This window comes from Hibiscus syriacus, unplaced genomic scaffold (genome assembly GCF_006381635.1).
Source record: "Hibiscus syriacus cultivar Baekdansim isolate YM2019G1 unplaced genomic scaffold, ASM638163v2 tig00110882_pilon, whole genome shotgun sequence".
NCBI lineage: Eukaryota > Viridiplantae > Streptophyta > Magnoliopsida > Malvales > Malvaceae > Hibiscus > Hibiscus syriacus.
In genome coordinates, this window is record NW_024062896.1 from 777,987 (window position 1) to 803,912 (window position 25,926).

The following is a 25,926-nucleotide window of genomic DNA, read 5'->3' on the forward strand; positions in this document are numbered from 1 at the left end:
TCATTGTCTTTTCCATTGAAATTTTCATCAAATAATATTATACATTCTATTCATCAAAGCTTTTTCAGAAACGAGAGGCTCTGCTTTTGCTGATATCATTCCAAAAATAATACAGAAAATTATTTTTTAATTAATTTGCATGTAATTTTATAATATATTTTCAATTATTTTTAAAAATGGAAAAAAACTTGGCCGCCGTGATAAACGTGGCAAGTGCCTTCATTATGCCTAATGCTATTCGCAAGCATAAAAAAATGTAATTTATATCAAATAAAAATGACACGTAAGTAGTTTTGTTAATTTTTTAACGGTGAGTTACCAAAATGAAACCAAATATAATGTTAGGTATGATTTGGAAAAAAAATCGTTGGATGACGAAAATGGAACAAAAGGGATAGTTCAAGTACTAAACATGTAGTTTACCCTAATTTTTATCAATATAAAAGTATTGAGGATCATTTTCTCTAATTACGAAGTAAATTGATATTAATTAAGGAGATGTAGAATTTAGAATCACATTTTGTATCTATAAACTCTAACCTCCTAAAGATGGTTATGAGCATTCATCTGGGTTAGGGTATGTTAGTGTATAAATGTTAGTGAAGAGTTAGTTGTAACTAAAGTTGTTAAGAGTGTTGTTGCTAGTTAGTTAAAGAAGCTGTTGCTAGTTAGTTAAAGAAGTTGTTAGCTGGCGTTGTTAATCAGCTAGTATAAATGAGCTGGTTAACCTCCTATCGTGTATGCAAGATTATTGAAATGCAATACATAAATTTCTTCTATCTTCTCCTTTATCTCTTTGTTACATTACAGTTATAGTTATATCTCAACATAGTATCAGTCACTAATTCCTGGTGCTGCTGTGGTGTGGCTTCTTGCTGCCATTCATAAAACTCAAGTGCTTGTCGTCTGCCTTCATTGCTTCATCGTTCTTTACTTCTTGATCTGATACGTGTTTCTTGAAGTTCAGATCTGTGTTCTTGCCCAATATAGTTGATCTTATGGCTGATCCGACTCGTGACGAGAATGGTTCTCAGATTAATTCCCCTACGAGCTGTACTGGCACTCGTGTAAGTCCCATTCAGCATATACCCAAACATGATACAGTTAAACTCACTGAAAATACGTATTTGTTGTGGAAACATCAAGTGTCGTTAATCGTTGATGGTTATGGTTTGTTGAAGTTCATTTCGCCTAATATAGTTATTCCAAGTGAATTTGTTACCAATGATGCTGGGCAAATCGAGGAAATCCAGAATTCTTGGCTTTCAGGCAATAAGATAAGTTGCTTGCCTCCTGGTTGTTAACTACTGTAAGCATGGAGATTCTGCCCCACCTCACTGGTCTTACCTCTGCAGTTGCTATTTGGAATGTTTTGACACGTTTATTTGGTGCTCGATCTAGTGCGAAAATCTCCTCGCTTCGCCATACTTTGCATTCACAAAAGAAGTCTGGTCTGTCTATTCATGAGTTTTTAACAAAAGTCAAAGATGTATGTGATTTACTAAATGCTTCTGGAAGTCTTGTGACTGAGCAAGAACATGTTAGTGTCATTTTAGCAGGCCTAACTATGGAGTTTGAATCCATTATTGCTATAGCTTCCAGGGAAGAGGTATCATAAGACACTCTCACGGAAATGTTGCTTGATTGTGAGGCTCGACAGAAGATGTTCTTAGGCGATGGACTCTCGGCCAATGTGGTTCAATTAAAGCCCGATGGTGAACCGAATATTAAAGATTCTATTGATGATCATTCCTCTCAAGTGCGTGATCAGCAGGGAGGTAGTTATCGAGGACGAGGTCGTGGACGGAGTTATAACTCCAACAGGCCACAATGTCAATTATGTGGGAAGTTTGGGCATGTTGTCCAGAAGTGTTATCATCGGTTTGATCGTGATTACATTGGGGTTGGTGACTCTAGTACATTGACTGGGAGTTATTCAAAACGATCAAATAGTTTAGGTATTGATCAACATCAACCTTCTGTAAGGGGATATAATCATGCAGTGAACACGATAACATATTATGGTCTTGTTCCTGCCCTTCCCCATATTTGTATCCACTCCGTTCGATAGCTTCTGGTGCCTCGTTTTGTTCCCCAACAGCCTTTGGTTACTATCCATCTTCTGGGTTCGCAGTTAGTTCTCCCAATGATGGTTCAAACCCTTCTGTAGTGAGCCAGAATCCGTTCTTGACACCCTCAACACCTGCAACCTTCGTTTTGATGATTCCATCCTTAGGTGTCCAACCTTCTTTGAAGTCCACGAATGATGTTGTTTGGTATCCTGACACTGGTGCAACTCACCATGTAACTAATGATCCATCCGTTTTCCACTCAGGTATGGTGTACACGGGTGACAATGACTTGCACATGGGCAATGGCGATGGCATTAAAATTGCACATGTGGGGCAAAGTTCTTTATATTCTAATCTAAAACCCTTACTTTTGCGAAACATGTTACATGTTCCTAACATCAAGAAGAAGCTGATTTCTGTTTCACAGTTTACACGTGATAACAATGTTTTTCTTGAATTTCACCCATATGAGTGTGTTGTGAATGATGCTCAGACACGACAGGTTCTTCTCCGAGGGACTTTATCAGCTATTCCCTTGTGCTGAGACGTGCTCGAATGCTCAGTTAAATCATGTTTCCATGGCTTCAAATCCCATGAATCTGTGGCATCGACGCCTTGGTCATGCTTCCAGCGAAGTAGTGAAGTCTGTTATGAAGCATTGTAATGTTTCCTTTCATAAGAATAAGATGACACATGTGTGTGTTGCTTGTATGCAAGGAAAGGCTCACAAACTTCCGTTTTATACTTCTACCTCGCAATATAATGAACCTTTCCACTTAGTTGTTTCAGATGTCTGGGGTCATGCTCCTTGTAATTCATCAGATGATTTTTCATTTTATGTTTCCTTTATTGATATCGCAAGAAAATACACCTGACTTTATTTGCTTAAAAGAAAGTCTGAGGTACAATCATGTTTTATTAACTTCTGTAAGCTAATTGAGGTACAGTTCGGCTGCAAAATTAAAATTTTGCAAACAAATGGTGGTGGAGAATATCAACCGCTTAAGGGATGACTGTAGCAAAATGGTGTTGAACATCGAATCTCATGCCCAGGCACCTCTGAGCAAAATGGTCGAGCTGAGCGTAAACACAAACACATTGTTGAAATAGGGTCAACCATACTCGCTCAAGCATCTCTACCCCTAAAATTTTGGAGTTATGCGTTTGTGTCTGCAGTCCATCTTATTAATAGGTTGCCCACTCAAGTGTTAGATGGAAAATCTCCATTTGAGATATTGTATCACAAAGTGCCAGGGTATGATTTTCTGCGTGTGTTCGACTGTTTGTGCTTCTCGTGCATGAGGTATGCCAATCACCACAAGTTGGAATTCAGGTCAAGGCAATGTACTTTTCTAGGATATAACCTGTCTCATAAAGGCTATCGATGTTTGGATGATGATGGGAGAATGATCATCTCTCGACATGTTGTGTTCGATGAATATGTCTTTCCTTTTCAACAAAGGGGCAACTTCTCGAAAAATAATTTGTGTTCTTCAGCGGTCTCTAACGGGTTTCTTCCTGTTGTTACAACTTCAGTCTCTGGACCGAGTGGAGTGAACGAGGGCATCACCCCGCATACTGTAAATTCTCCATCTACTAATGATTTGTTGTTACCTGTGGAACATATTGTTATGGACTCGGTTGATACGCATGAAACAACGTCTTCATCTGCTGGTGGAATGTCTCATGAGGCGCAAGTTTCTACTGTTTCAGCAGATGTTCTTATACACTCTACACCACCTGGGAGTGTTGCTGAAGAATCACCACCTTGGAGTGGGGTTGAAGAATCATCACCTGGGAATAATGCTGAAGATACTGGTCATATACAATGTTATGGTGTTGAAGCATGTTCTTCGCGTGACATCATGCCACCCACTCATATTGATCAGACTGCCCCTGGTCAAAACATTCATCCCATGGTTACACGTGGTAAGAATGGAATACGAAAACCCAAGGTGTTAAAAGTGTCTTTAAGTGATAAAGAACCTACAATAATTTATGAGGCGCTTCTTCACCCCCATTGGAAGGCTGCTGCACAGGTTGAATTCGATGCCTTGACTCGCAATGAAACCTGGACATTGGTTCCTCTTCCTAAGGGTAGGCGAGCTGTGAGTTGTAAATGGCTTTTTAAAATTAAAAAAAACGTTGATGGCTCCATTGCACGCTACAAAGCTCGTCTCATGGCTAAAGGATTTCTTCAGAAACCCGGGATTGATTTCAATGAAGTGTTTAGTCCTGTGGTAAAACCAGTTTCTGTTCGAGTCATTATTTCACTCGCTTTAGCCAAAGGCTGGTCTCTCAGGTAGGTAGACATCAACAATGCCTTTTTAAATGGTCACTTATCTGAAGAAGTATACATGCATCAACCTCCGGGTTATGAACAAGGCGATGTTAATATGGTGTGGAAGTTGAACAAAACAATAAATGGCCTGAAACAGGCACCCCGAGCATGGTTTGAGAGCCTCAAAGGGTACTTGATCTCAGAAGGTTTTGATGTATCAAGATCAGATGCTTCATTGTTCGTTCGCAGAACCAGTGCTGGTATGATTTATCTACTGGTCTTTGTAGATGATATTATTTTAACAGGAAGTTGTGCGAGTGAAGTACAAACTATTATAAACAAGCTTCATGCAAAGTTTGCCTTGAAAGATCTTGGACTCCTTAAGTTCTTCCTGTGCATCGAAGTCCACTATGACTCGAATGGTTTAGTACTAAACCAACAAAAGTATGTGCTTGATTTTTTTACAAATGATTGGATTTGCAACAGCTAAGGAGCTTCCTACTCCCATGATAACTCAGTGCAAACTCTCTGCAGTCAGCGGAACACTTCTTGATGAAGTAGCTAACTACAGAAGTATTGTTGGTACTCTCCAATATATGGTGATCACTAGGCCAGACATTGCCTACGCTGTTAATCGTGTCTGTCAGTTCATGCAGGCTCCTAGAGACTCACATTTCCAGGCAGTCAAAAGAATTATACGTTACTTACAAGGCACATCATACTATGGTCTGAGGTTTTCATCCTCGTCTCGACTATCATTGGTGGGATTTGCTGATGCGAATTGGGGGGCTGATGTGGATGACAGACGATCCACATCAAGATACTGCATCTATTTTGGTGGCAATCTAGTGTCCTGGAGTTCTCGTAAACAGCAGGTGGTTGCTCGATCTACTGCTGAAGCAGAATATCGCAGTGTTGCCGCAGCTACTTCAGAAATCATGTGGCTTATGTCTTTGTTCAAGGAGTTGCAGTGCTCACTTCATGGAAAACAAACCCTTTGGTGTGACAATACAAGCACGATTGATATATGTTCTAATCCAGTTCTCCATTCAAAATTCAAACATGTTGAGTTGGATTTATTCTTTGTTCGAGAAATTGTAGTAGCTGGCCACTTACAGGTACAAGAGGTTCCAGCATATGAGCAGGTTGTTGATGCTCTCACTAAGCCACTATCTGCCCCGATGTTTATCCGTCATCGGCAGAAACTGTTGGTCACTCAGACTCTTAAGGATGGGTTTGCTTTGCTAACCAGCTTTTCCAAAAGTTTGAGTGATGATGATGAAGTTGAAAGTGTGAATCACACGGAGAATGTTAGTGTATATGAATTGCATGAAGAATGTTCATCAAAAGCCAAGGCTGGAAATGTGAATTGTATGAGGAATGTTAGTGTATAAATGTTAGTGGAGAGTTAGTTGTAACTAAAGTTGTTAAGAGTGTTGTTGCTAGTTAGTTAAAGAAGTTGTTGCTAGTTAGTTAAAGAAGTTGTTAGCTGGCGTTGTTAATCAGCTAGTATAAATGAGCTGGTTAACCTCCTATCGTGTATGCAAGATTATTGAAATGCAATACAGAAATTTCTTCTATCTTCTCTTTTATCTCTTTGTTACATTACAGTTAGAGTTATATCTCAACAGGGTAGGTCTCCTCTATAATGGAGTATGGCTCTTACTTTTGTTTTTCCTTTAACCAACCACTTTTTAAATTAAGTTGCGATCTGTAATCTAGCCTTTGCATTGAAGGGTTCTCTTTTCTTTTGTCCCTCTTCTCAGCCTCCACTTTACGACCAAATCTGAATGACCTTTCTATCTTTGGTAGGGAACCAAACCGCCTTGTAAACACATCATCCCATAATCACTAGGAATAATTGAGTTGGATTTTATTTGTTGGGGTCCATATATGAAACTATAACTTAACCATCAAGCTCCATTGAGGAATATATGTACATTGTGTTACCGAGAACAACACCTCTTCGTTCTTCAAAACTCATGTATAAGCATTTTTGTTCACCAGTGTTTTTAAGGAATTTATGTCCTTTGGAGACGAGTTTCTGAATCAGCTATTGTATATGAACAAGATTTCTGGATAAAACTTTTGACATATTAGATAATCCACTAGAATAAAATTTAATATATGATAATCAAATCTATTTAACGTGTTAGCATACAAATAGTTATAATGATCATATACCTAACACAACTAGGTAAGAATCATTATAAATAATTCTTAGTCACAACTGAGAGGGGAGATTTTCTTCCTTCTTCTTCTCTTCTGATATTCATCTGCACCATCCATATCTTTGAACCAGCAAACGTGTAATATCTCACCGGCTGTGACTCTCTACCCAAACCAAAAAGTGTGAAATGGTAATGATGGACGAGATCAATTTGTTTTCATAAACAATTTGATATATTGATATATGATTTTATGTATTATTAATGAACTAAATGATAGTATATATAAAAAATAAAAATAAAATTATTTAAATTAAAATGTTATATCATCATTTGATTTATTTATCGTGTACAAAATTATACAATATATAAAATAATAATCTTATGTATATATTATCATCATTCATAGCTAGATTCTATTGATATATATGTACATAATAGGCCAGAGTAAATACTGTCTATAGCATTCTTCAACATGGCATGCATCGTATATATGTAAATAGAGAGGGTATAATGTATATCTAGAGAGAAAATCTGTTCTTGTACCCAGGAATATGTTTTGAAAAAACAATGAGGTAACTCAAGCTAAGCTAACTGTAATCGACAAAAACAGACACAAGATCTATATTAGAGGAGACGGACTTATAAAATCTTTGAGGAACGAAAACATATTGTTAATAGAAAATACAAAGAAAACGTATAATTTATATGAGAATTTAAAAATATCAAGACGTGACTGCCTCGTTCCTTGATCCATCCATGTTTACTGAGGATGGACATGAAAGAATTGAACCATTAATGCAGGGACGAAATCATCAAGGGCTAGAAAATCTAATTTTCCCTTTTAAATCAAGTATTGCTCGCATAGCATTGGTCAATTTGATTTAGGGTATAAAGCTGAAAAAATTGAGGGGAACAAGCATTTTGCAACTTGACATTTCGAAAAGCGAAGGCGCACTACTAGTTTAACTTCATTCAGCTTTAGGAAAAGAATGAAGAAGCAAATTAATGACGCTGAATTCACCTCCTTCCTTCGCTATTCCTTTTTGTTAAATTCCTTTATGATATAATATATGATATCCAATTCTCAATTTAATGTCATTCTCTTATTTTATACATCTTTAATATTCCATTTACTTCATAATATTCATGATATTCATCACAAGAGATAAACTTGTGACCTTAATTGATCATAAAAAAAAGATTCATCCATTGTTCAAGTAGAATTTATGCCTACTCAATTCAAGCTCAAGCATAGATTTCACTCTCATTCTAGACTTATTTTTTTTTATCGAAATGGATAGTCTAACTAACAATATTATGTTTATCACTTTGTATTACGTTAATTATTTCATTAGTAAGATGTATATAGTGTTGATATAAGATGTAGTATAGTGGTGATGGAAAGCTCTTATATAATAACGAACCTATTGTGTTGTGATTCATCTTAGATAAATGTCGTACTAAGTAGGATTGGTGGTAGAGCCGTAAAGAACATACAAAGATGTGATTCAATCATACCTTGGAGAGTTGATATTGGAGTTATGATTCAATCACATCCAACACCTTTGGAGAGTTAACAGACCTCCTATAATACCCAATAATTCCAATAAAACTATGAACCCAAAAAATGTTTGTCGTTACCAACAAGTAGTTGGTCTAGTGGGATGAGGTACTAGATTCCTGAAAAAATCGATTAATAACACATAGTGGCCATACCTCATCATGAGTCAAATAACTTGACTCGATTAATATGAAATTAATATATATATATATATATATATATTAAAATCGAATTAAGGTTTGTTCATTCTTATTCTCACTCAACCACTAGGCTCCAAGAGAATTTCTGAACTGACCAAAAGGTAACCCAAAGTAACAAGCAGGAAGAGTTTCGGAAGAGGTTAATCATTTTTTTAGAATGAAGTTTAAAGTCAATTCAATCATTATTTGTATAAACGTAAATGGATTTAGAAAAATATGGATATTTTTTCAATCAAATTAAATAGAATTTAGAAAATATAACTTTTATTAACATATGATTTAAATTTGGATTAATTGAATTTACGAAGGTATCAAAATTTACAATGCGTAATATATATTTAAAGAATTGAACGCCAAATATGTCAGCTTTTAAATGAATCACATTCCTTTTATAGGAAAAAATATTAGGCCAGTAATAGGGAAAAATATTAAATTAAATTGAAAATAATAATAATAAAGCTTATGTTTGGAGGTAACGATGGATTTAAAAATATTGTAGAAGGTGGATATAAATGTAAATTTTTTATACATAGTGGAAAAAAATAAAATTTTAAAATAAACACAATTAATTAGATAAAAAATATTTTAAAAAAATTAAATTTTAAGATAAACACGTACGTCACTACTATTATTAGGTGGACGAACCTAATGCTCACTTTTCCATAATACATGGTCTCCGGCATTTTTTTTTATTAACAAAAGTACTGCTAATTATAATAAGTGATAATTAATTATAATAATGCCTGTAAATCCTACTTTTACAAGGTTTTCAAACTTATAAGACACTCGAGACGAATGCACCTTTTTTTTATTTTAAGTTATTTAGAAAAAGTTGGGTTTTGACTTTAGACATAAAAATGGTAAAATAATATTAAACCTTAATTAATCCGCATTTTGGAGGAATAATAATTAATTAGTATAACATATTAATAGGAATAGTAAATTTAGTACGTACTTCCAGTTATTTTTATTTACAAGCTCCGATTCCCTGCGTCACTCAGTCAGCTTGGAATTTGTTCATCCAGTTGTTGCTAGTTGGCATCTGCTAATTTATTATATGTTTTATTTTGGGGTAATTATATATATATATATATATATATATATATATATATATATATATATATAATTTACACTTTAATATTTTTATACGGATTATTTGTGGAAGGGTTAATATAATTTATTTCATATAATGACCATGAAAAAAAATCATAGCAGGGTTAAAATATCTTCATATATTAGTAAAATTGATCAAATAATATTTTGGGAAAAAATATTTTTTGATGTTAAGAAAATTAATTTTTCATCTAGAGTGAATATTACAATGTTGTATGGAAGACGTCTAAAAGATTTGACGATTTTTGAAAGACGTTTAGAAGAGTCGACGATTTTTGAAAAACGCTTACAATACTCGACGACTTTTGAAAGATTCATGAGAAGACAAAGTCAGGCACACATGCAGCTTAAAGAAGTCATCATGTCTTTCAGACATTTTTCATGCGACATTATTGTAACTTTCACCCTGAATGATTATATGAAGAAAAAAATTCAAAGGATTATTCGGCCAATTTTATGATCATATATCTTATCTAAGATTTAGAGTTAAAGTTTTAGGATTTAATATGAATTAATTGTATCATATGTCCCCAAAGTAAACTTTTTATTTTAAATTAGTTCTTAAACATTTGAATATTCTAATTTTATCCCTAAATTATTACTCTCTTTCTAAATTGATCCCCAAACATTTGAATTTTCTAATTTCATCCCCAAATCCATCAAAATATGTAATTTGTTTTAACTATAGTTTAGCCTAAATTATATTTTTAACATATAATAATATAACTCGACCTAATGGTTTTATTAACAAAGGATGTGATCAGTATATACATCAACAGATGAAATTAGAATGTTCAAAAAGTTTGAGGACCAATTTAGAGTGAAGGTCATAGTTTGGGGATGAAATTGGAACATTTAAAAGTTTAGAGACCATTTTAAAATGAGTGACATACTTTAAGGACACAATTAACTCATTAGTGGATTGATTTTCAAGTTTGAGTTAAGTCTCTCAACTTTGCGTAACTTATGTATATCACATATGTTTAATTTTTTTAATAGAAGCCGATAATCTTATGAAAAATGAAAATATCCAAAATCACAATAAGAGTTTATAACTATCATCGTAAACTAAATACATAATTTGAACACTTTCCTATAACATTGAAACTAGGCACTTTAGATCATATAAGGACCAAACATGGAAAAGGTTAAAAACCCAACCAAAAGAATTGAACAAAAAATAGATACAAATAAATCTGAATGAATTGGTAAATGAACCATAGAATGAGATTAAGCTATTGAACGATCACAGAGAACTGTAAATCAAAGTCGAGAGTCGTGAGAAACTATCCACGATCGTAAAATCACGTATCCAAATTCAATCTGAGGGTCCATAGCAGGGAAGATCAATAGGATTACAAATAAACGTCATCTTGATCAATTGTGACATCGTCAAATCCAACCATGAAAACATAAAATAAAAAGAACGGACAAATGACCGAGAAAGAAGACGAAAAATGTGTCACAAAGATAAAATTGTTCTTATTAAAATTTAAAAAAGAAACTAAAAGAGAAGAGAACCGATGATCGAAAACTAGCATCAAAATCGATATCACTGTCGGCTAAATAAAATCAAAGAAGAAAAAATTGATTTGATTTATAAAAAATAAACAAACTCTTAAGAAAAAAGAGGGGTGGAGAGAGCTGCTAGGGGAAAAAAAAGACACATGATTTTTTTTTGAAGAAGTATATATATATATATATATATATATATATATATAATTATAGAAATTTATTTAAATTAAAATCACGTAGTTTCATAATATTAAAATATTTATAATTAAATTTAAATAGAAATTTAAATAACTCAAATCGACTCAAATTTCACAAACTTGAATAAAAATATTTAAATAAAATTTAAATTATAAAATAAAAATTTAAAATTTAAAAAATTTATTTAACTCGATTCATCCATCTAAAAAAGGAGAATGATTTGACTTCAATCTATGAAAATCATGTGGATTTTCAAAAAAATAAAAAATAAAAGAAGAGGAAGAAAAGAAAAGGTTGTGTGTTGTGGTGATTAGACTGGGGTCGCTACCATAATCCGATTCCGTCCTCCAAACTACTTCGAGGTCGTATTTCTTAATCATTATTACCCTACTCCAACCACTCATTCTCAACCGTCATGCTCAAGCACCGTTGCTCAAAACCGTGTCTAATAGGTGGGTCGATCCATTAACCATTTGATACGTTTCATGTAATGAATTTTTTTAATTGTTATAATATAAATATCTAAAAAAGTAATGTCGAAAATATTAAGTTTTTATTTATTATTTTTGAGAATTTTTTTTATGTATTTAAAATTAACTTTAGGTATAGTATAAGTGTTTTTTTTATTAAACGTTTTTTTATTAAGTGGAGATATTACATTTCAAAAATAAATATTAAGTTCAAATGCACACAAAATAAAACAATACAAACACTTTTAATCAATCAACTAATTAATAAATCTCAACAACTTACTATTTCGGTAAGTCTGTGTGCACTGGTATAAAGACAAAGTGTAATAAAACTATTTAACATTTCATAACTTAACACAACTTTTTAACTTATATTTTAGAAATATTATGGGCGGGAAATAAATTTTTGAAAAATGCAGGTATTAAAAAATTATTTTGACATTTAGGATATTTGTTATAGTATACGTGGAATTCGTCGTACCTTCATGATAAATATCATAAAATATTAAAAATTTTAACTTGTCACGTGGACTTAAAAATTGTATGGATATCGTCGTACCCCATGACGAGTTTTAATTATTTATTATATTTTATAAAACAAGACGATTTCCAATTATTTATCATATTTTTTAAAACTCGTCACTAGAACATGATTCCGAATTAACTTTCAACACTATATTCTTAGTATCTTTTAATTTTAAAATCACCCATTTTTTTAAGGGGGAAAAAGCAGTGGTGGAGTGTGTGGATGATGGGGACCAATGGACATGATTCCAAAGCCTCCTACAAATACCCCCACCATTGCATTGCTCCATCAATCAAACCCATGATCTGATTTACATCAACACAAAAATTCAAGCAAAAGCAGTCCCCCCAGAGGGCTGACCTCTGCTGGATGCTATTGCTGCTACATATTTGCTGTTATTAACAATAAGGTAAATTCGTTTCTAATCCATTTTCCCCTTATGATTATCTATACATACAGCTTATAAGCAACATGCATGCATGTTTCTTAGTAACTTGTTATTTGTTGTTTAGCTATACCTATTTCCTAAGCTCTTTTGTTTTGTTTCTTTCAACTGTGACAGATAAATTTGTGTTAATCACTTTGCAGCACCCTTCTATTATCTTCACTTGAAGAGGCCATGGATGCCAAGAAGCAGGGTATACTCTCCATTCTCGTATCGGATTCCGACACACCGGCGGCCAAAGGTACTTCGCTTAGAAGAACTTTGTCGGCCGATATGTCTTTGACACAACAAGGGTTAATGTCTCCCCTGAAAAAGAGTCCTTCATCCCAGGAATTCCCTGTTTCTTCATCATTCGAAGAAGGGGAAGACGATGATGAGGCGCCGAGTCAATTCGATGTCTGGGCTTCCATTCAACAAAAGAAGAAGGAAGTTGAAAATCAAGGTAAGTTCGATGTATGGAGCTCCATCGTATCACAAAAGCCAGTGGAAGAGACTTCGAACTCTTCCCCGCCTTATATTCACCCTCTTGTGAAGCGATCCGGTAGCTGTTTAAGCGAGAAAAGCCTTGAAATTTGTACCGAGAGCCTTGGTTCCGAAACCGGCTCCGATGGGTTCTCTTCGGAAACCGGTGACATGGAGGAAGATGAACAAGAGGATCAACAACTGCTACACCAAAAGCAAGAACCAGTGGCACCCACGGTTACGCCTTGTTTCGATGGTGAAAAGGCGGAAATAATTCCGAAACATTACGATGTTGGGAAGAAATCGCCAAACCCTTCATTTCCTCCGCCAATCTCTTCCCTTTCGGCCAAAGACGGAGCATCGAGGCGGTTGAAGACTCGTCGTGATAATGGAAAATTGGTCATTGAAGCTGTTTCGATGCCTTGTTTGAACAACTTTCTTGCTCAACGCCAAGACGGTCGCCTTGTCCTCACTTTCGCGAATACCAATGGTGCTGAAGAAGAAGTAATGGAAGTGGAAGAGTTAGAAGAAGAGTTTGAAAGCTTCGGAGAAAAAGAAAGTGAAATAGACATTGATGAAGAAGAAGAGGAAAGTGAAGATAGATGTTATGAGATTGAGCAGGCTCCCAAACTGTCAAGTGGAGCAATCACTGTGCATAGGTTAGCCGTGATGATGAACAAGCCGATGTGGTTAGCAAATAGGAACCCAACATGGACTAAAGATATCAATGAAATAGTCAAATTCGGAGACGAAAAGGAGGGGAAAGTAAAGCCAACAGTAGCACCAACATCACTAGCACAGTCATTGCCACCACGTCCACCGATGGGTAGGCCAATTCCAATATCACCGTCGAAGGCAGGAGCAGGAGCAGGTACAGTTGTATCATTCAATGCTTATGAGTGCTACTGGAGGAGGCCGAATCAGGGCATGTCAAAGGCGTCACTTGATCAACAGTCACAAGAAATGAAAGTGAATATTAAAGGTGGTGAGTTAGTTCCATTGTCGAAAGGCTGCAAGGAACATAGGAGACCCCTTCTATTCTGGGCACCTCATTGCATTGCCACTTCCTGATGATTAAAATCCATGCCTATAATATTATTTTTGTTCTCTCCTAGCTAGTTTTTTCCACATCCACTCTTTGAGGAGGGTGATTGTGTCTTCAAAATCCCAATAAAAAACATCCGAGGGAGAGATATATATAGTAGATATCTTGTATGATTTTCTTTGCCTATTTGTGGCTAATATAATTATGGATGGATTGGTGGTCTGTTTTTGTCTCTCTTTGTTCTTTCAATTGGTTTGAGCATGAGTCATGGTTTTTAAATTTTGGGCACATAATCATACATGTGCTTGTCTTATGTTTAGATTGGGGTCGTGATTTGTGATTGATATTTCTACCTTTGAAAAAAACCATTTGTAACAGAGGTAATATTTCTATCACATATACTTTTAGTATTTTTGTTCACAAGGTTAAAACAGTAAAAAAATCTTATTTATTTATTTATTTTATTTTTAAATATACTTAATAAAATTTCTATCACATATACTTTTAGTATTTTTTTTTCTTCATAAGGTTAAAACAGTAAAAAAATCTTTTTTATTTTTTTATTTTTTAAATATGCTTAATAAATTAAGTATTAATCATTGTATGATAATAAGGAGAAGTTAACAATTCGTTAAGATGATGTAAATCTACTGCATCAAGGAAACCCTCGAATTCTGACAGCTAAGTTTACAAGTGAGAGAAACGATGAGCAGAACTTGTAAAACTTTGATGGTTGAACAGTAGTTTGTCATCTTCCCACAAACATTGCATAATTGTACAAGGCATAAAAAGAATTACACCAAACACCATCAACTCTTGATACAGCCAACGCCAACATATTCTCTCTTTTTAATATTATCTCCCATCATCACATATAACCAACATCAAAGGGCGTAAAATATATATCAGCCGTAAAAAATATAATAATAAAAAAAACTAAATGTGAAAAATACTCGACACTTTTGAAGAAACCACCCAACTGATTTACAAAGATAAGCCCGAATTTTGCACGCTCAACACATACCGAAAAGAAATCCTACGCTGCCGCCCACAATCTGCTTCTCTAACTTGTATCTATCATACTATCAAGAACGGAACTTTGCATCTTTCATACTCTCAAGGCATACCGTGTGCTGAAAACCGGCGAAAAACCAAGGTTGGAGCCTTCAAACTTTGTTACGAGAGAGATTACAGGTTCGGAAAGGCCTGTATTTGGCATCATGCTCTTATACAGAACAGCATGAGTTAGCATGAGCCTGAATGTGCATATAGAAACAATTGGAAGGATCTATTATATCCAAGCGAGAGAGCCTTGATCATTTGCCACCTGAGGACGACCTCTAGTGGGTGTCGGAGGTCTGTTAGCATTCAACTCCTGATCCCATGGGTTAAACAAAAAAAAGAAAGCAACAGTATAAGAAGCTATGCACGTAGTAAGTAAAAGGGTACATAAATGACAAGGAGAAAGAGGAGGCACCTGCATCCATGTATCTTCTATATGACGTTCCGGTGATGCTTCTGGCAATGACATTGCTGGGGGTAAAGGATGAATGAGTTTTGGGACTACCACTAGATCTCTACCCAAAACTAAGATTGCGCCAGCATTATTTGCAGTGCCTGAAAATTCAAGCATGTAACAAAATTTAAAGCTTAAATAGTCCGAACCTGACAAATTGCATGTATACTAAAGCAAGGATCAGGGACACACCACAGTAATTGGTTGCAGAGAAAAGAGTGATTAAATGTCCCTGGGCAAAACGCTCAAAGCCATCCATAACACACTCGTGAGCACGAACAATTAACTGAAGATCATTGTTATTGCAGAACTCCATAACACGATCAGGCTGCAACAGTTAAAACCATTTACATAAGCATAAAACGCAAAATCATCATTGAAGTAATCAGAAAAGACAGTTTTGCTGAGAAATGACCTGCACAAGCAAGTGGGACAGGGAACGCAAGCAATTTAAACAATATCGTAAGTAAAAAAAAAAATTACTTTCAAGGGAATCTTAAAGAGATCACCATCCCCTTAAAGCAGTTTGTTCGTGAGTGTATATGTGTGAGAAAGTGAGAGAGGAAAGAAGGAAGTGAAGCAGTTTCATGGGAACAATAAAGAGATCAAACAGCTAGCCATAATATGCAAGCACATTGCCATGCAAATACATCCACAAATGTTGAAATCAATGAAAAATGCAGCTAGAAAGAACTTAAAAGGTTGTAGTTTTTTTTAAAAAAAAGGTTTTAAAGTAGCACACGCACCCCAAAAGTAACCAACCCTGGGCCTCTAGCGTTTGGCCGCAACCCTTCCACACTATCATTTTCTGTTGGATCAGACCTAGAATATAAAATGGCAGTAAAATAAATCAGTAAATTAAAGCAATAAATACTATATTTCAGGACTCAAACAAAATCGTAACATGCTCTGACCATAATAAATCCATAAGAACAATCGAGCCTGCTTCCATTGTAATTGGACGGTGTAGATTCTCAATCTGTTCCACATGATTTATAGACCGACCAATGCCACCATGCATACAAATGATTTTTTTTTCAATTAGAGCTGCCAGAGGAAGCCAATTGAATAAACGGTTTATGCGATGCCATGCCCATATTCCATCTCTCTCACCCTGTGAAAAGCCATCAGAATTGTGAGAAAAACATTATACAAAACATGACTAACATCTTTCAAACACAATGTGAAACAATACCATGCGCTCAACACACTCAATCCGGAAGCCAAAAAGTGCATTGATATCAGCAGCCTCATGATTCCCCCGAATTAAATGCACATTATGGGGATACTCAACCTGCAACATAACATAATTACATGAAAATCTTGGCTCATCACAAACTTCAACAGTATGTAAAAGCAAGCATGAGAAGATGATCAAAGCGTGAAATTTCTAAATTTACCTTCAATGCAAGCAGAAGAGTAATGGTCTCCAAGCTGTGTTGACCCCGGTCCACATAATCTCCTAAGAAGAGATAATCGATATATCTGATAGTAATTTAAACCAAACCAATATCAAGTAAATAAAATGTCAAGATTAAAAATAAGATGTAATACAGCACATGGAGGTTACACCAGAGAGAGACAACAGTAGTTATAGATATTAAAAAGGTCAGTTGAAAACCTAGTCAATTTAAACATCGACAGTAAAGAGCCTTTAGGAAACAAGAATTTTAACCAAGCTTACGCAATGTCTCCAGCTGTTGAAGGTGCACCATATTCATCAAAAAGGCGCATAAGATCCCCAAATTGTCCATGTAGATCACCAAAAATCTTAATAGGAGCTTTCAGCTGTAAAACAGCTGGTTCGGCAGCAAATATTCGTTCACCACTTTCACAGAGATCTGCTATTTCATTGCAATCTAAGAAAAACTGTCGACGAACTGGAGGTTTCCAACCACGAGGCTTCAAAAGATGTGCTATGACCTGGACAAAATGTCATATAGACTCCTCATTATAGTTCATCAAGGAAGCATTTGACAGATATAACAGGAGTGCAGATGCAAGACTAATTGAATACTTCAAATAAAATCCTATCAGAACTATCATTCATCAGTATCTCATAACCAACTGAAACAAAACTGATGTTCAATATATTTTTTTATAGGAATTGCAGGCCTCATTAAAAACCTCCTTCTTGATTAAAGGATCTTGTAAAAAAGCTCCTTAATCAGCGGAAGGAGGAAAAGAGTGCCTTAAGATTTCATTAACCATAAGAAACATGATGTTCAATATATAAGAATTATCAATCACATCATTAAACTGCATATTCAAGAAAATATGGATTTCCCAAATCGAACAAGAGAAATCTCAATGAGGAATTCTCTCCAAGCTGCTGTATAAAATTGATAATCAACTTCTTTCTAATACTGGCGTGCATTCATGAGGATTGCAAAACAGATTTGTAATGCATTAAAAGCATGGTAATGAAATCTAGCCTACAAATAATCACAAGGAAAACAAGCTTTTCTTTCCCTTTCCTTTTATATCAGAATTTAAGCTAAGTTGATTAAGAAGCCAATGAGATTTCTTTCACTGCTTTGAGTTGTATAGCTCCTGCTGTAAATCAAGACTGTATCAAGGGAAATAATAACCTTAGGAACATAAAGAGCATATATACATATGAGGGTACTAAATGTGAACCCAAAAATATAGAATAAGGTAGAACTCTATCACCTTTAATTGAGAGTTCAAAAATATATTACTCTCCTAAATTTATCAATTGTCATAAAAAGAAAAGATCCATCTTAACTCAGATTAACTAAAATTAATCTCATAGAAATGAAGAAAATTTTACAACAATATCTTAATCCATAAAGTTAACCATTCAAATTGAAAGATCCTGCTATTGCTATTCCAACTCTTCCTTTTTTATTTGTAGACACATCAGCAATTACCTCTAAAACACAGGTCTTGCTTTATGACACACAAAAAAATGTTATTACTTATTAGTACCTTTTTGGGACACTGTTCATTGACATCTGCCTATCTAATAGTGTCCTTGCTGCAGTTGCACTCTCAGGAGTCCCATAGCCAACCCGCCTGCCCTTGTTTTCAAATTGATCAATAGAAAGCTGTCTGACCATCCCACCTAAAGCTCCACCAGTCTCTGCGGCTACAACAACCTATTGCATAATGGAAACATTAGTCACAAAGTCATAGATAACAAAGAATACCAAATTGACTTAAAAACAGTATCATTTCAATCCAACTATCTGACACTGACAGCTCTATGGTGAAGCCGAACTCCAGCTGGAGTAACATCATTTGACCCAGAAGAATCAGGCATTTTAATCAAGGTAGACATCTGTTTTCCACTAGGTGTAGCCTCTTCCCATCGATCCCTATCGGGAAGTTCAACTTCTCCATTAACTTGTCGTGCCTTGGCAGCAGCCAGTGTGGCACTAATGGCCTCAGCTTCAGCAGCTGCTGCCTCAACCAAATACTCAACGCCTTTGCTCATTCTTCTACAAGATAAACCACATTGTAGCAGCTCCTTGGATCAGTTGAGGAGGCTTAAGCATTTGATAGCCAATAAATAAATACAATTACAGTTCTCTCTTACCTGGATCCTTGAAGCGTGACATTCACAGTACTTATGTCAGTATACATATCCCCATTTACAGGAGGAGCAACTGGAGTTCCCAGCACAACTGCTCCATCAGGAGCTGCTTCAGGCATTGTTTGCTTTTCTATTTCACCACCAAATCCATACCTTCCAGGTAACTGCCCTGCATGCACATCAGAAGCAGCAGCTGCAGCATGTGAAGCTGCTGTTGTTGTCTCCGCAGCAGCCATGTCTTCAGCAACAAGCAAGTCATCAAGCAACACCCCTACAGAATAAATAACATATACTAGTATTACCAAATAAGATTCTTATGAATAAAAGACTAAGCACCAATAAATAGCTGCAGCTCAAACTCATGATATGTGGAAAGAACTCAGGTTTCATGAAAACAAACATTTTAAAGAAACAAACTTCTCTAATTCCCAACACACAAGATGGAGTGAAATTTAAAACTTCTGTAGCCTCTCTTACAACTTAATGTTATATATGAGAAAATAGAAGAATGCATTTCATGTTGGGACAATGCACAAAGAACCAAAAAAAAAATCATTCTTCAACAATGTCAACATCCAGAATTTAATCTCACAAAGTGGGTTAGAAGAAAGGCCTTGTCAAGACTATAGGTTTATCAGCAAATGCAGTTATAAAGAGAAAGTATAATTACGTATATAATAGATAATGACATATAAATCTAATTGTTATCTGAACTCCATACTGAAACTAGAACAAGATTTTGAATACATGTTTTAGAAGAAAAGGCTATCTTACCACCACGTAAACCACCATAAATAAATATTAAGTCACCAACAGCTGCAGCAGCATGTCTGCAACGCCTTGTCAACTCAACTGAGGCATCTCCACCAGCAGCATCTGCACTGTATCTACCTGTCCTTGGACTAGTAACAACAGATTTTGTATCACACCACACTCCCGCAGCAGTATCCAACACTATCAGAAATGGGAATAAGTTAGAAACTAGTAGATTTATACAAATAGTGCTTCACTGATAACATGTAATATCAATATCAGTTACCATATTCCTATGATACAATAAACTAAAAACATTGCCTGCTCTTTGCTATAAATTTAACTAACTCCCAGAAATTTATAGTGCTTGATTTCAGGTAATAAAGCCTTCAGGCAAAAATTAAGTCTAGCAACTTTCAGATAAAAGATTATCTAGATATCAAACAGCAATGATAATTTTGGTATGTTGGTCATAATATGAAAAATGCTAATGAACTCATATGCAACTTCTAACAGAAAGTGGAAGAGAGAGACAAAACAAAAGGAACAGCAGGAAAACTCAAGCTACACAATTGAAGAAAACTGAGATCAGAGTGGGTGGACAGCTTTGAGTGCTAGGAAGGTTGTTCCCTACTTTATGTACTACCTAGCATCTTTTTATACCAGAAGAAAGAGCAACCTGCATTTGGGGAAGTTCATAACAGACTTTTAAACCCTATGTAACGCGGACTTGGGTGCAAGTGTCAAATATGGGTACGCATCCAATGTGAGTTTGGTTAGATGTTTCTAAGTTTTTCCAAGTATTTGGAGGTCATATCCCCGTATCCATACGCCAGATAGGAGTTTCAAATTTGACTACTTCAATAAAAACGAAAGAGTCCAAGAAATATAGTTTAAACCTTAAGATTTTACAAACTAATATTTGCTGTTTACCAGTAAAGCCACAAGGATGTTACATCATGAAATAAAGAAGTCAAAACACGGAAAAAAACCAAGACCAAGCACCTGCAACACTTGACGAGTCTTCAACCATGCGTCCACCGCCAAGTGCCCCACCAGAAACATGGAGTCTGGCATTGACAAAGACCTATAAACATAGCATGTATATGTAATACATCTAACTCGAAGAAGTCATGGGTCGAGCTAATTATTGAAACATGAACACAAGGAACAAAAGAAAAACTCACAGCAGCATGTTGATATCTTGGTGATGGTGAGACACCTGGAGCAATTGCCCACTCCCATCGACCATCCCTGTGTTTAGCAAGTCCATAAGCACTTGCCAATGGCTGAGAAAAAGGAAAACATCAAGAGCGAACAGATGAGAAAATCTAATGGTACAAAAAGAACAAAAAATGATGACACCGTTTACAAGCATCTCAGATCAATCTTTAAAATGTCTACGTTGCTATTATTTTCAAATTATTCAGAATTCATTAGAATATATATTTCTCCTATCTACACAAAATATATATTTAAAATCAGTGTGAACATTTGCAAAGATGTATAGAAACTTTACCCCAACTGAACAAGGAAACCTGCCCCATAGCAATAATAAATGGCAGTGAAAACCAAAGATTATGTAATCTTATGCTGTATTGTTCAGAGAATCATATATATTAGGCTATACATTTACTAAATCTAGACACCAAGCAGTGCAGACTTCTCAACTCACCACACTGTTAGCATCCCTCCCTCCACAGAGAAGCAGGAGACCATCTGATCGTGCACTCGCAGTCGCGTACCTATTTAAACAGAAATTGTCAACAAGGAATTACTCTGCAATCACCCAGCTAAATCATCAACAAAATTAAAAACAACACAACAGCAACAATAATCATATTGATGTGAGCTTGGTATCATTGTTTCTGTCTGAAAGCGGAAGCAAGACTATGAGCTTTAACATACAACATTATGAAAAAAATAATAAAATACCAAAACACTGAGGAAATAAATATAGATACATTAGTAGTCATCATGTCCAACCACATCAAAGTTAAAAGATAGGCATAGCAATAAACATGGTATCATTTTGGTTCATCGAATGCATACAGCTTCTAAGAGACCAAAACTATAAAAATAGAACAGACCATATAATTTAAGGTTGTTTTGGCACACTACAGCATCACTTTTGTGTGTGCATGTATGCACGTGTGTGTGTGTGTGTGTGTGTGAGAGAGAGTGAGAGAGAGAGAGAGAGATTACATGCATGGTGGTGGACCTTCCCCTTCAGGTTCCAATTTACGCCATTCATAAGGCTTGGCAGCAGTATCTAGCGCCCATACATCAGCCAAAGGTCGTTTTCCTAGAAATGATGCACATTGTTCGTGAAAGTCCATTTGAAAATATAAATACATGGTAAATAAAAACAAAATGAAACTTCCATGATAATTTTAAGAAAATGCACGCAAGAAAAAAACAGAATAACAAACTACTTACCATCATTTCCACCAATAGCCATGAGATACCTTTGCCCCACCAAAGCCATCACATGTCCATAACGAGGCCCTGGTCCAGGGCCTTGAACAACCACCCTGAAGTACAATGAGAAGTCATTAATAACCAACCTTCACAGTATAAATAAGGTCTAACATGCATCCTTCAAGGCCAAACCTATGCATCCGTGGTCGCTGCTGTGTGAGGTCAAGAACGTGAAGATCCTCGGCAGACAAACCAGCCGGACCAATTCCACCCTAAATCAAAATAAAGCTTCATGTTAGGAATTACTAACTGCAGAGGGAAGAAACTCCACTAAATAATGACAATTGTAAACAGAGAAAAAATAAAATAAAATAATGATAAATTACACTGCTCTAACCTGAATAACGACCATAGTTCCCACAGCAGTTGCCACATGGGCTGCCCTTGGCGTAGGTGGCTCTCCAAATGGCGTGATCCTGTGAGATTAATTAAATAATGAGTCAAGTAGATATCAGGAACGCAAAATGGCAGCAATGAACCCTCAGTCCTAGGCTTACCTAGACCATTTATTAGTTAACACATCATAACAATGCACGTCAGCAGTGGCACCTGCTAGTCCTGAAATTTAATTCAAACAAAAAGAAGTTTAGAGTATACTGTCATCCAGCTCAGTTGGTAGAGCACAAGGTTCTAAACCTTGAGGTCGTGGGATCAAGTCCCACGGAGGGCATTTCATAATTTGGAGGTCTCCTACGGAAGCTGCTCTCAACTTGGTGTTGGGGGCAGCCTACTATCTTACCTCCCCCTTACCCCATACATATGGGAAAAAAGGGACAGCCATTTGTCATCCAACAAAAAAGAGAAAAATTCTAAAGAATTATTTGTTAAGAGAGGCAAAGGGGCAACAACAAGTATCCTTGATATGCCATACGCTACAAACAGATTTGCAAGGGGACCTGAATTCGTATCAAGTCAAAAAAAGATCCTAATCATTCATTATTACTTGAAAACCGATCAAAGCATCAGCAATTTTTATACATTCTAAAAAACAAAAATGAAGTCTGATGTGTTGAACTCCGATAACCCTAGGTGGATGCACTAGATCATGATTATTTGAAAAGAAAGAAGAGATTATGTTTTCTTAGTTATAGGAGCATGAATATTTCAAAAGAAAAAAAAATAGGAACAACAATTATAACAGCAGGAAGATATAGGCATATTGTTTTTTGAATAAAGCATATATTATTTGCAATTTGAAGCAAAACAAGGATATTTAAAACTGTAAGCAGAAACAATCATGTTGCTAGTTTTTAACTTGGAAATAAGGTAAGATATCTAAGGAATATCAGAGTCCAAATTAGGACCAGAAAACATCTTTAAAGGGTCTTGGGAGCTGGCATGGCGGGAAAAAGGAGGATGGTGGAGCATACAAAAATTGTATTCATGTTCCATAGCACCATAATAATTATAAAAACATCAATTTCATACAAGAATGAAGAAGGAAGGGAATATATTTCACTTATAGAATTCTAGCATTCCTTACGAAAAAAATCATATGCATTTTGAATTGTACAAAACCCAGAGAATTCCAAGCTACAGACCCTAAACCCAAAAGCAGACTTCTACTTGCAGTGCCACCTCCTTATCCCTTTACAGTTTTCTTTCAAAAGATAAAAATAAAGAAACTTCTTGCTGATCCAATAAATAGGGACGGCAACTGGAAGTAAGTTACCCTATCATAATTGCATTAAATTGGGGCTTCTCGCTAAATATGAACTGCTTAAGCAATAATTGCTGGGTTTAAAGAATACGCATCGTAAATCCACTTAACTAAGGTTCTCATACATATATGGACACCTATAGGCTATAGCAAAATTTCTCTGCATCTACCACAATAATTTTTTAAGGGTTTCTAAACATCAAATGAAAATGAAAATTACTTACTGATGCCAGCACTTCCGGCCGACGATGGAGTCCCAGAAGCAGCAGAATTCCCTTCCAGGGCCGTAGCGCCACCAAATAGAATCAACCTGGGCCCAATATACCCAGGCGTCCCTTCTTCCCCCACAGCTGACACTGCTGTTAGGGTATGCCCACACCTAGGGCCTGGCCCGTCTTCTTTCTTCTCTATAATCGCATTAACCACCGAATAAGTGGGCGCCCACCTTGGCCCAGCCACCGGCATTTGCTGCTGTCCTTGAATAGCGAGTGGGGTAGATGCAGTCTGTTGCTCCGAAGAGGGCGCAGATCTGACGGATGCCGGTGGTGAAGTCTGGTTCTCTAATTGCTGGTTTTGCTGCTCTTGCTCTTGCTCCTTCTCCATAGGCGGCGAAGATAGAGAAGCTCCGTCGTGGTTCTGATCGTGCACGGTCTCTGACACCATCGACGAATCCACATCCATTTCTTTACCGTTTTCAAAATTAAGCCCTAGGTTCAACAAAATCGTAGATAAAGCAGGCAGCGTATTTTTCCTTAATGCTAAAGCTCTTTCATTGACAGTGTAAGCTTGAGCTTGTAATTTTACTGCTTACTTACTGCTACTTAATAGAAGAATGTCAATGAAGTAGTATGCAAAAGACATGCAATTGTAAGCCGACGAAGAGAAAGCCCTAGTTCCCAAAGGCTTTCACTCGCTCGCAAGCATAAACACCTTCTGCTCCCTCGTGAAATCAAGGGTCTTCCTCCTTAAATGATTGATGAATACTGGAAGATGAAAAAAAAAAGCTAAAACAAAATTCAAAGTCACAAAACCCTCAATCGAGGCAAATCAGGATCAGCCACCTAAAATCAAAGCAATTTCGAATTTCCGATCAACATTTTCGGAAACCCTAGCTCAGATCCTGAATTAACACCACCTCGTCGGAAAGTTCCACTATCACTTCCCGGGAAAGAAATACTTTAATTTCCAGGAAAGAGGGAAAATTGGTTTTTTTATTGGGGGGAGAAAGAAAGAAAGAAACAGTCTCAAAGCTTTTTTAACAACAAAAAAGAGAGGCAAAAGAATGATCTAATTTCTCTCTCTACAGATGTGCTTGTGTTATGTAAGCCCCTCTCTCTCTGGTTCTTTTTTCGTAAAAATAAAGTTGATTTTTTTTATTGAATTGTTTTATTTTTTTATACCGGAGCAGCCGGTACAGGGACGTATGAAATGAGTGGAGTGGGGCGCCGTCTTCGAGAGGAGAATGACGGCGGAAGGGTTAACGGAAAGGGGTTTAAATAGTAACGGCGAAGACCGATTCCTATTTGCAAGGAGGCGAGCCTTTTGCCACTTGTAATGGGAGGAATTCCAAAACCAGACGCAAGGTTCCCTGATTGTCACGCGCAAGGGTAGACAGGCGACACGTGGAAGTAGATTTCCACACTGAAAATAACGAAATTAGGAGTATTTATTGTTTTGAATTTAGTACTCCTATAGATTAGATTCTCAATGCTATGACTTTGCAACAAGGGTTAAGTGCATACATGGTCTATGAATACATGAGGTTATTTTAATGAATTTTGACTATTAAAATTTATAAAATGATAATTTTGATTATAAAATTTTGTTTTATTGAGTTTCAACTATTAAAAGTGATAAAATAGTCATTTAATTATTTATATGTTTCACATTTGTCTTCT

At 35.9% G+C, this 25,926-nt stretch overlaps 1 protein-coding gene and 1 pseudogene across 2 annotated transcripts; one reads left to right on the plus strand and one right to left on the minus strand.

The window, feature by feature from the left end:
* The first annotated feature begins 12,412 nt into the window (after nucleotides 1-12,412).
* On the plus strand, nucleotides 12,413-14,223 carry LOC120144143 (protein FAF-like, chloroplastic). Of its 2 annotated transcripts, none has more exons than XM_039158285.1 (2): nucleotides 12,413-12,516; nucleotides 12,670-14,223. In XM_039158285.1, the coding sequence occupies exon 2, from the start codon at nucleotides 12,727-12,729 to the stop codon at nucleotides 14,083-14,085; it is 1,359 nt and encodes a 452-aa protein (XP_039014216.1). In that variant the 5' UTR covers nucleotides 12,413-12,516; nucleotides 12,670-12,726; the 3' UTR covers nucleotides 14,086-14,223. The 2 variants fall into 2 exon arrangements, with proteins under 2 accessions (XP_039014216.1, XP_039014218.1); XM_039158287.1 differs by having other exon boundaries at nucleotides 12,696-14,223.
* Nucleotides 14,224-14,884: 661 nt separating this feature from the next.
* LOC120144196 lies at nucleotides 14,885-25,271 on the minus strand (annotated as a pseudogene).
* Between the last annotated feature and the right edge of the window lie 655 nt (nucleotides 25,272-25,926).

What these genes read in the sequence shown, in the direction of transcription:
- LOC120144143 (XM_039158285.1), top strand. Translation starts at nt 12,727, where the DNA reads ATGGATGCCAAGAAGCAGGGTATACTCTCCATTCTCGTATCGGATTCC.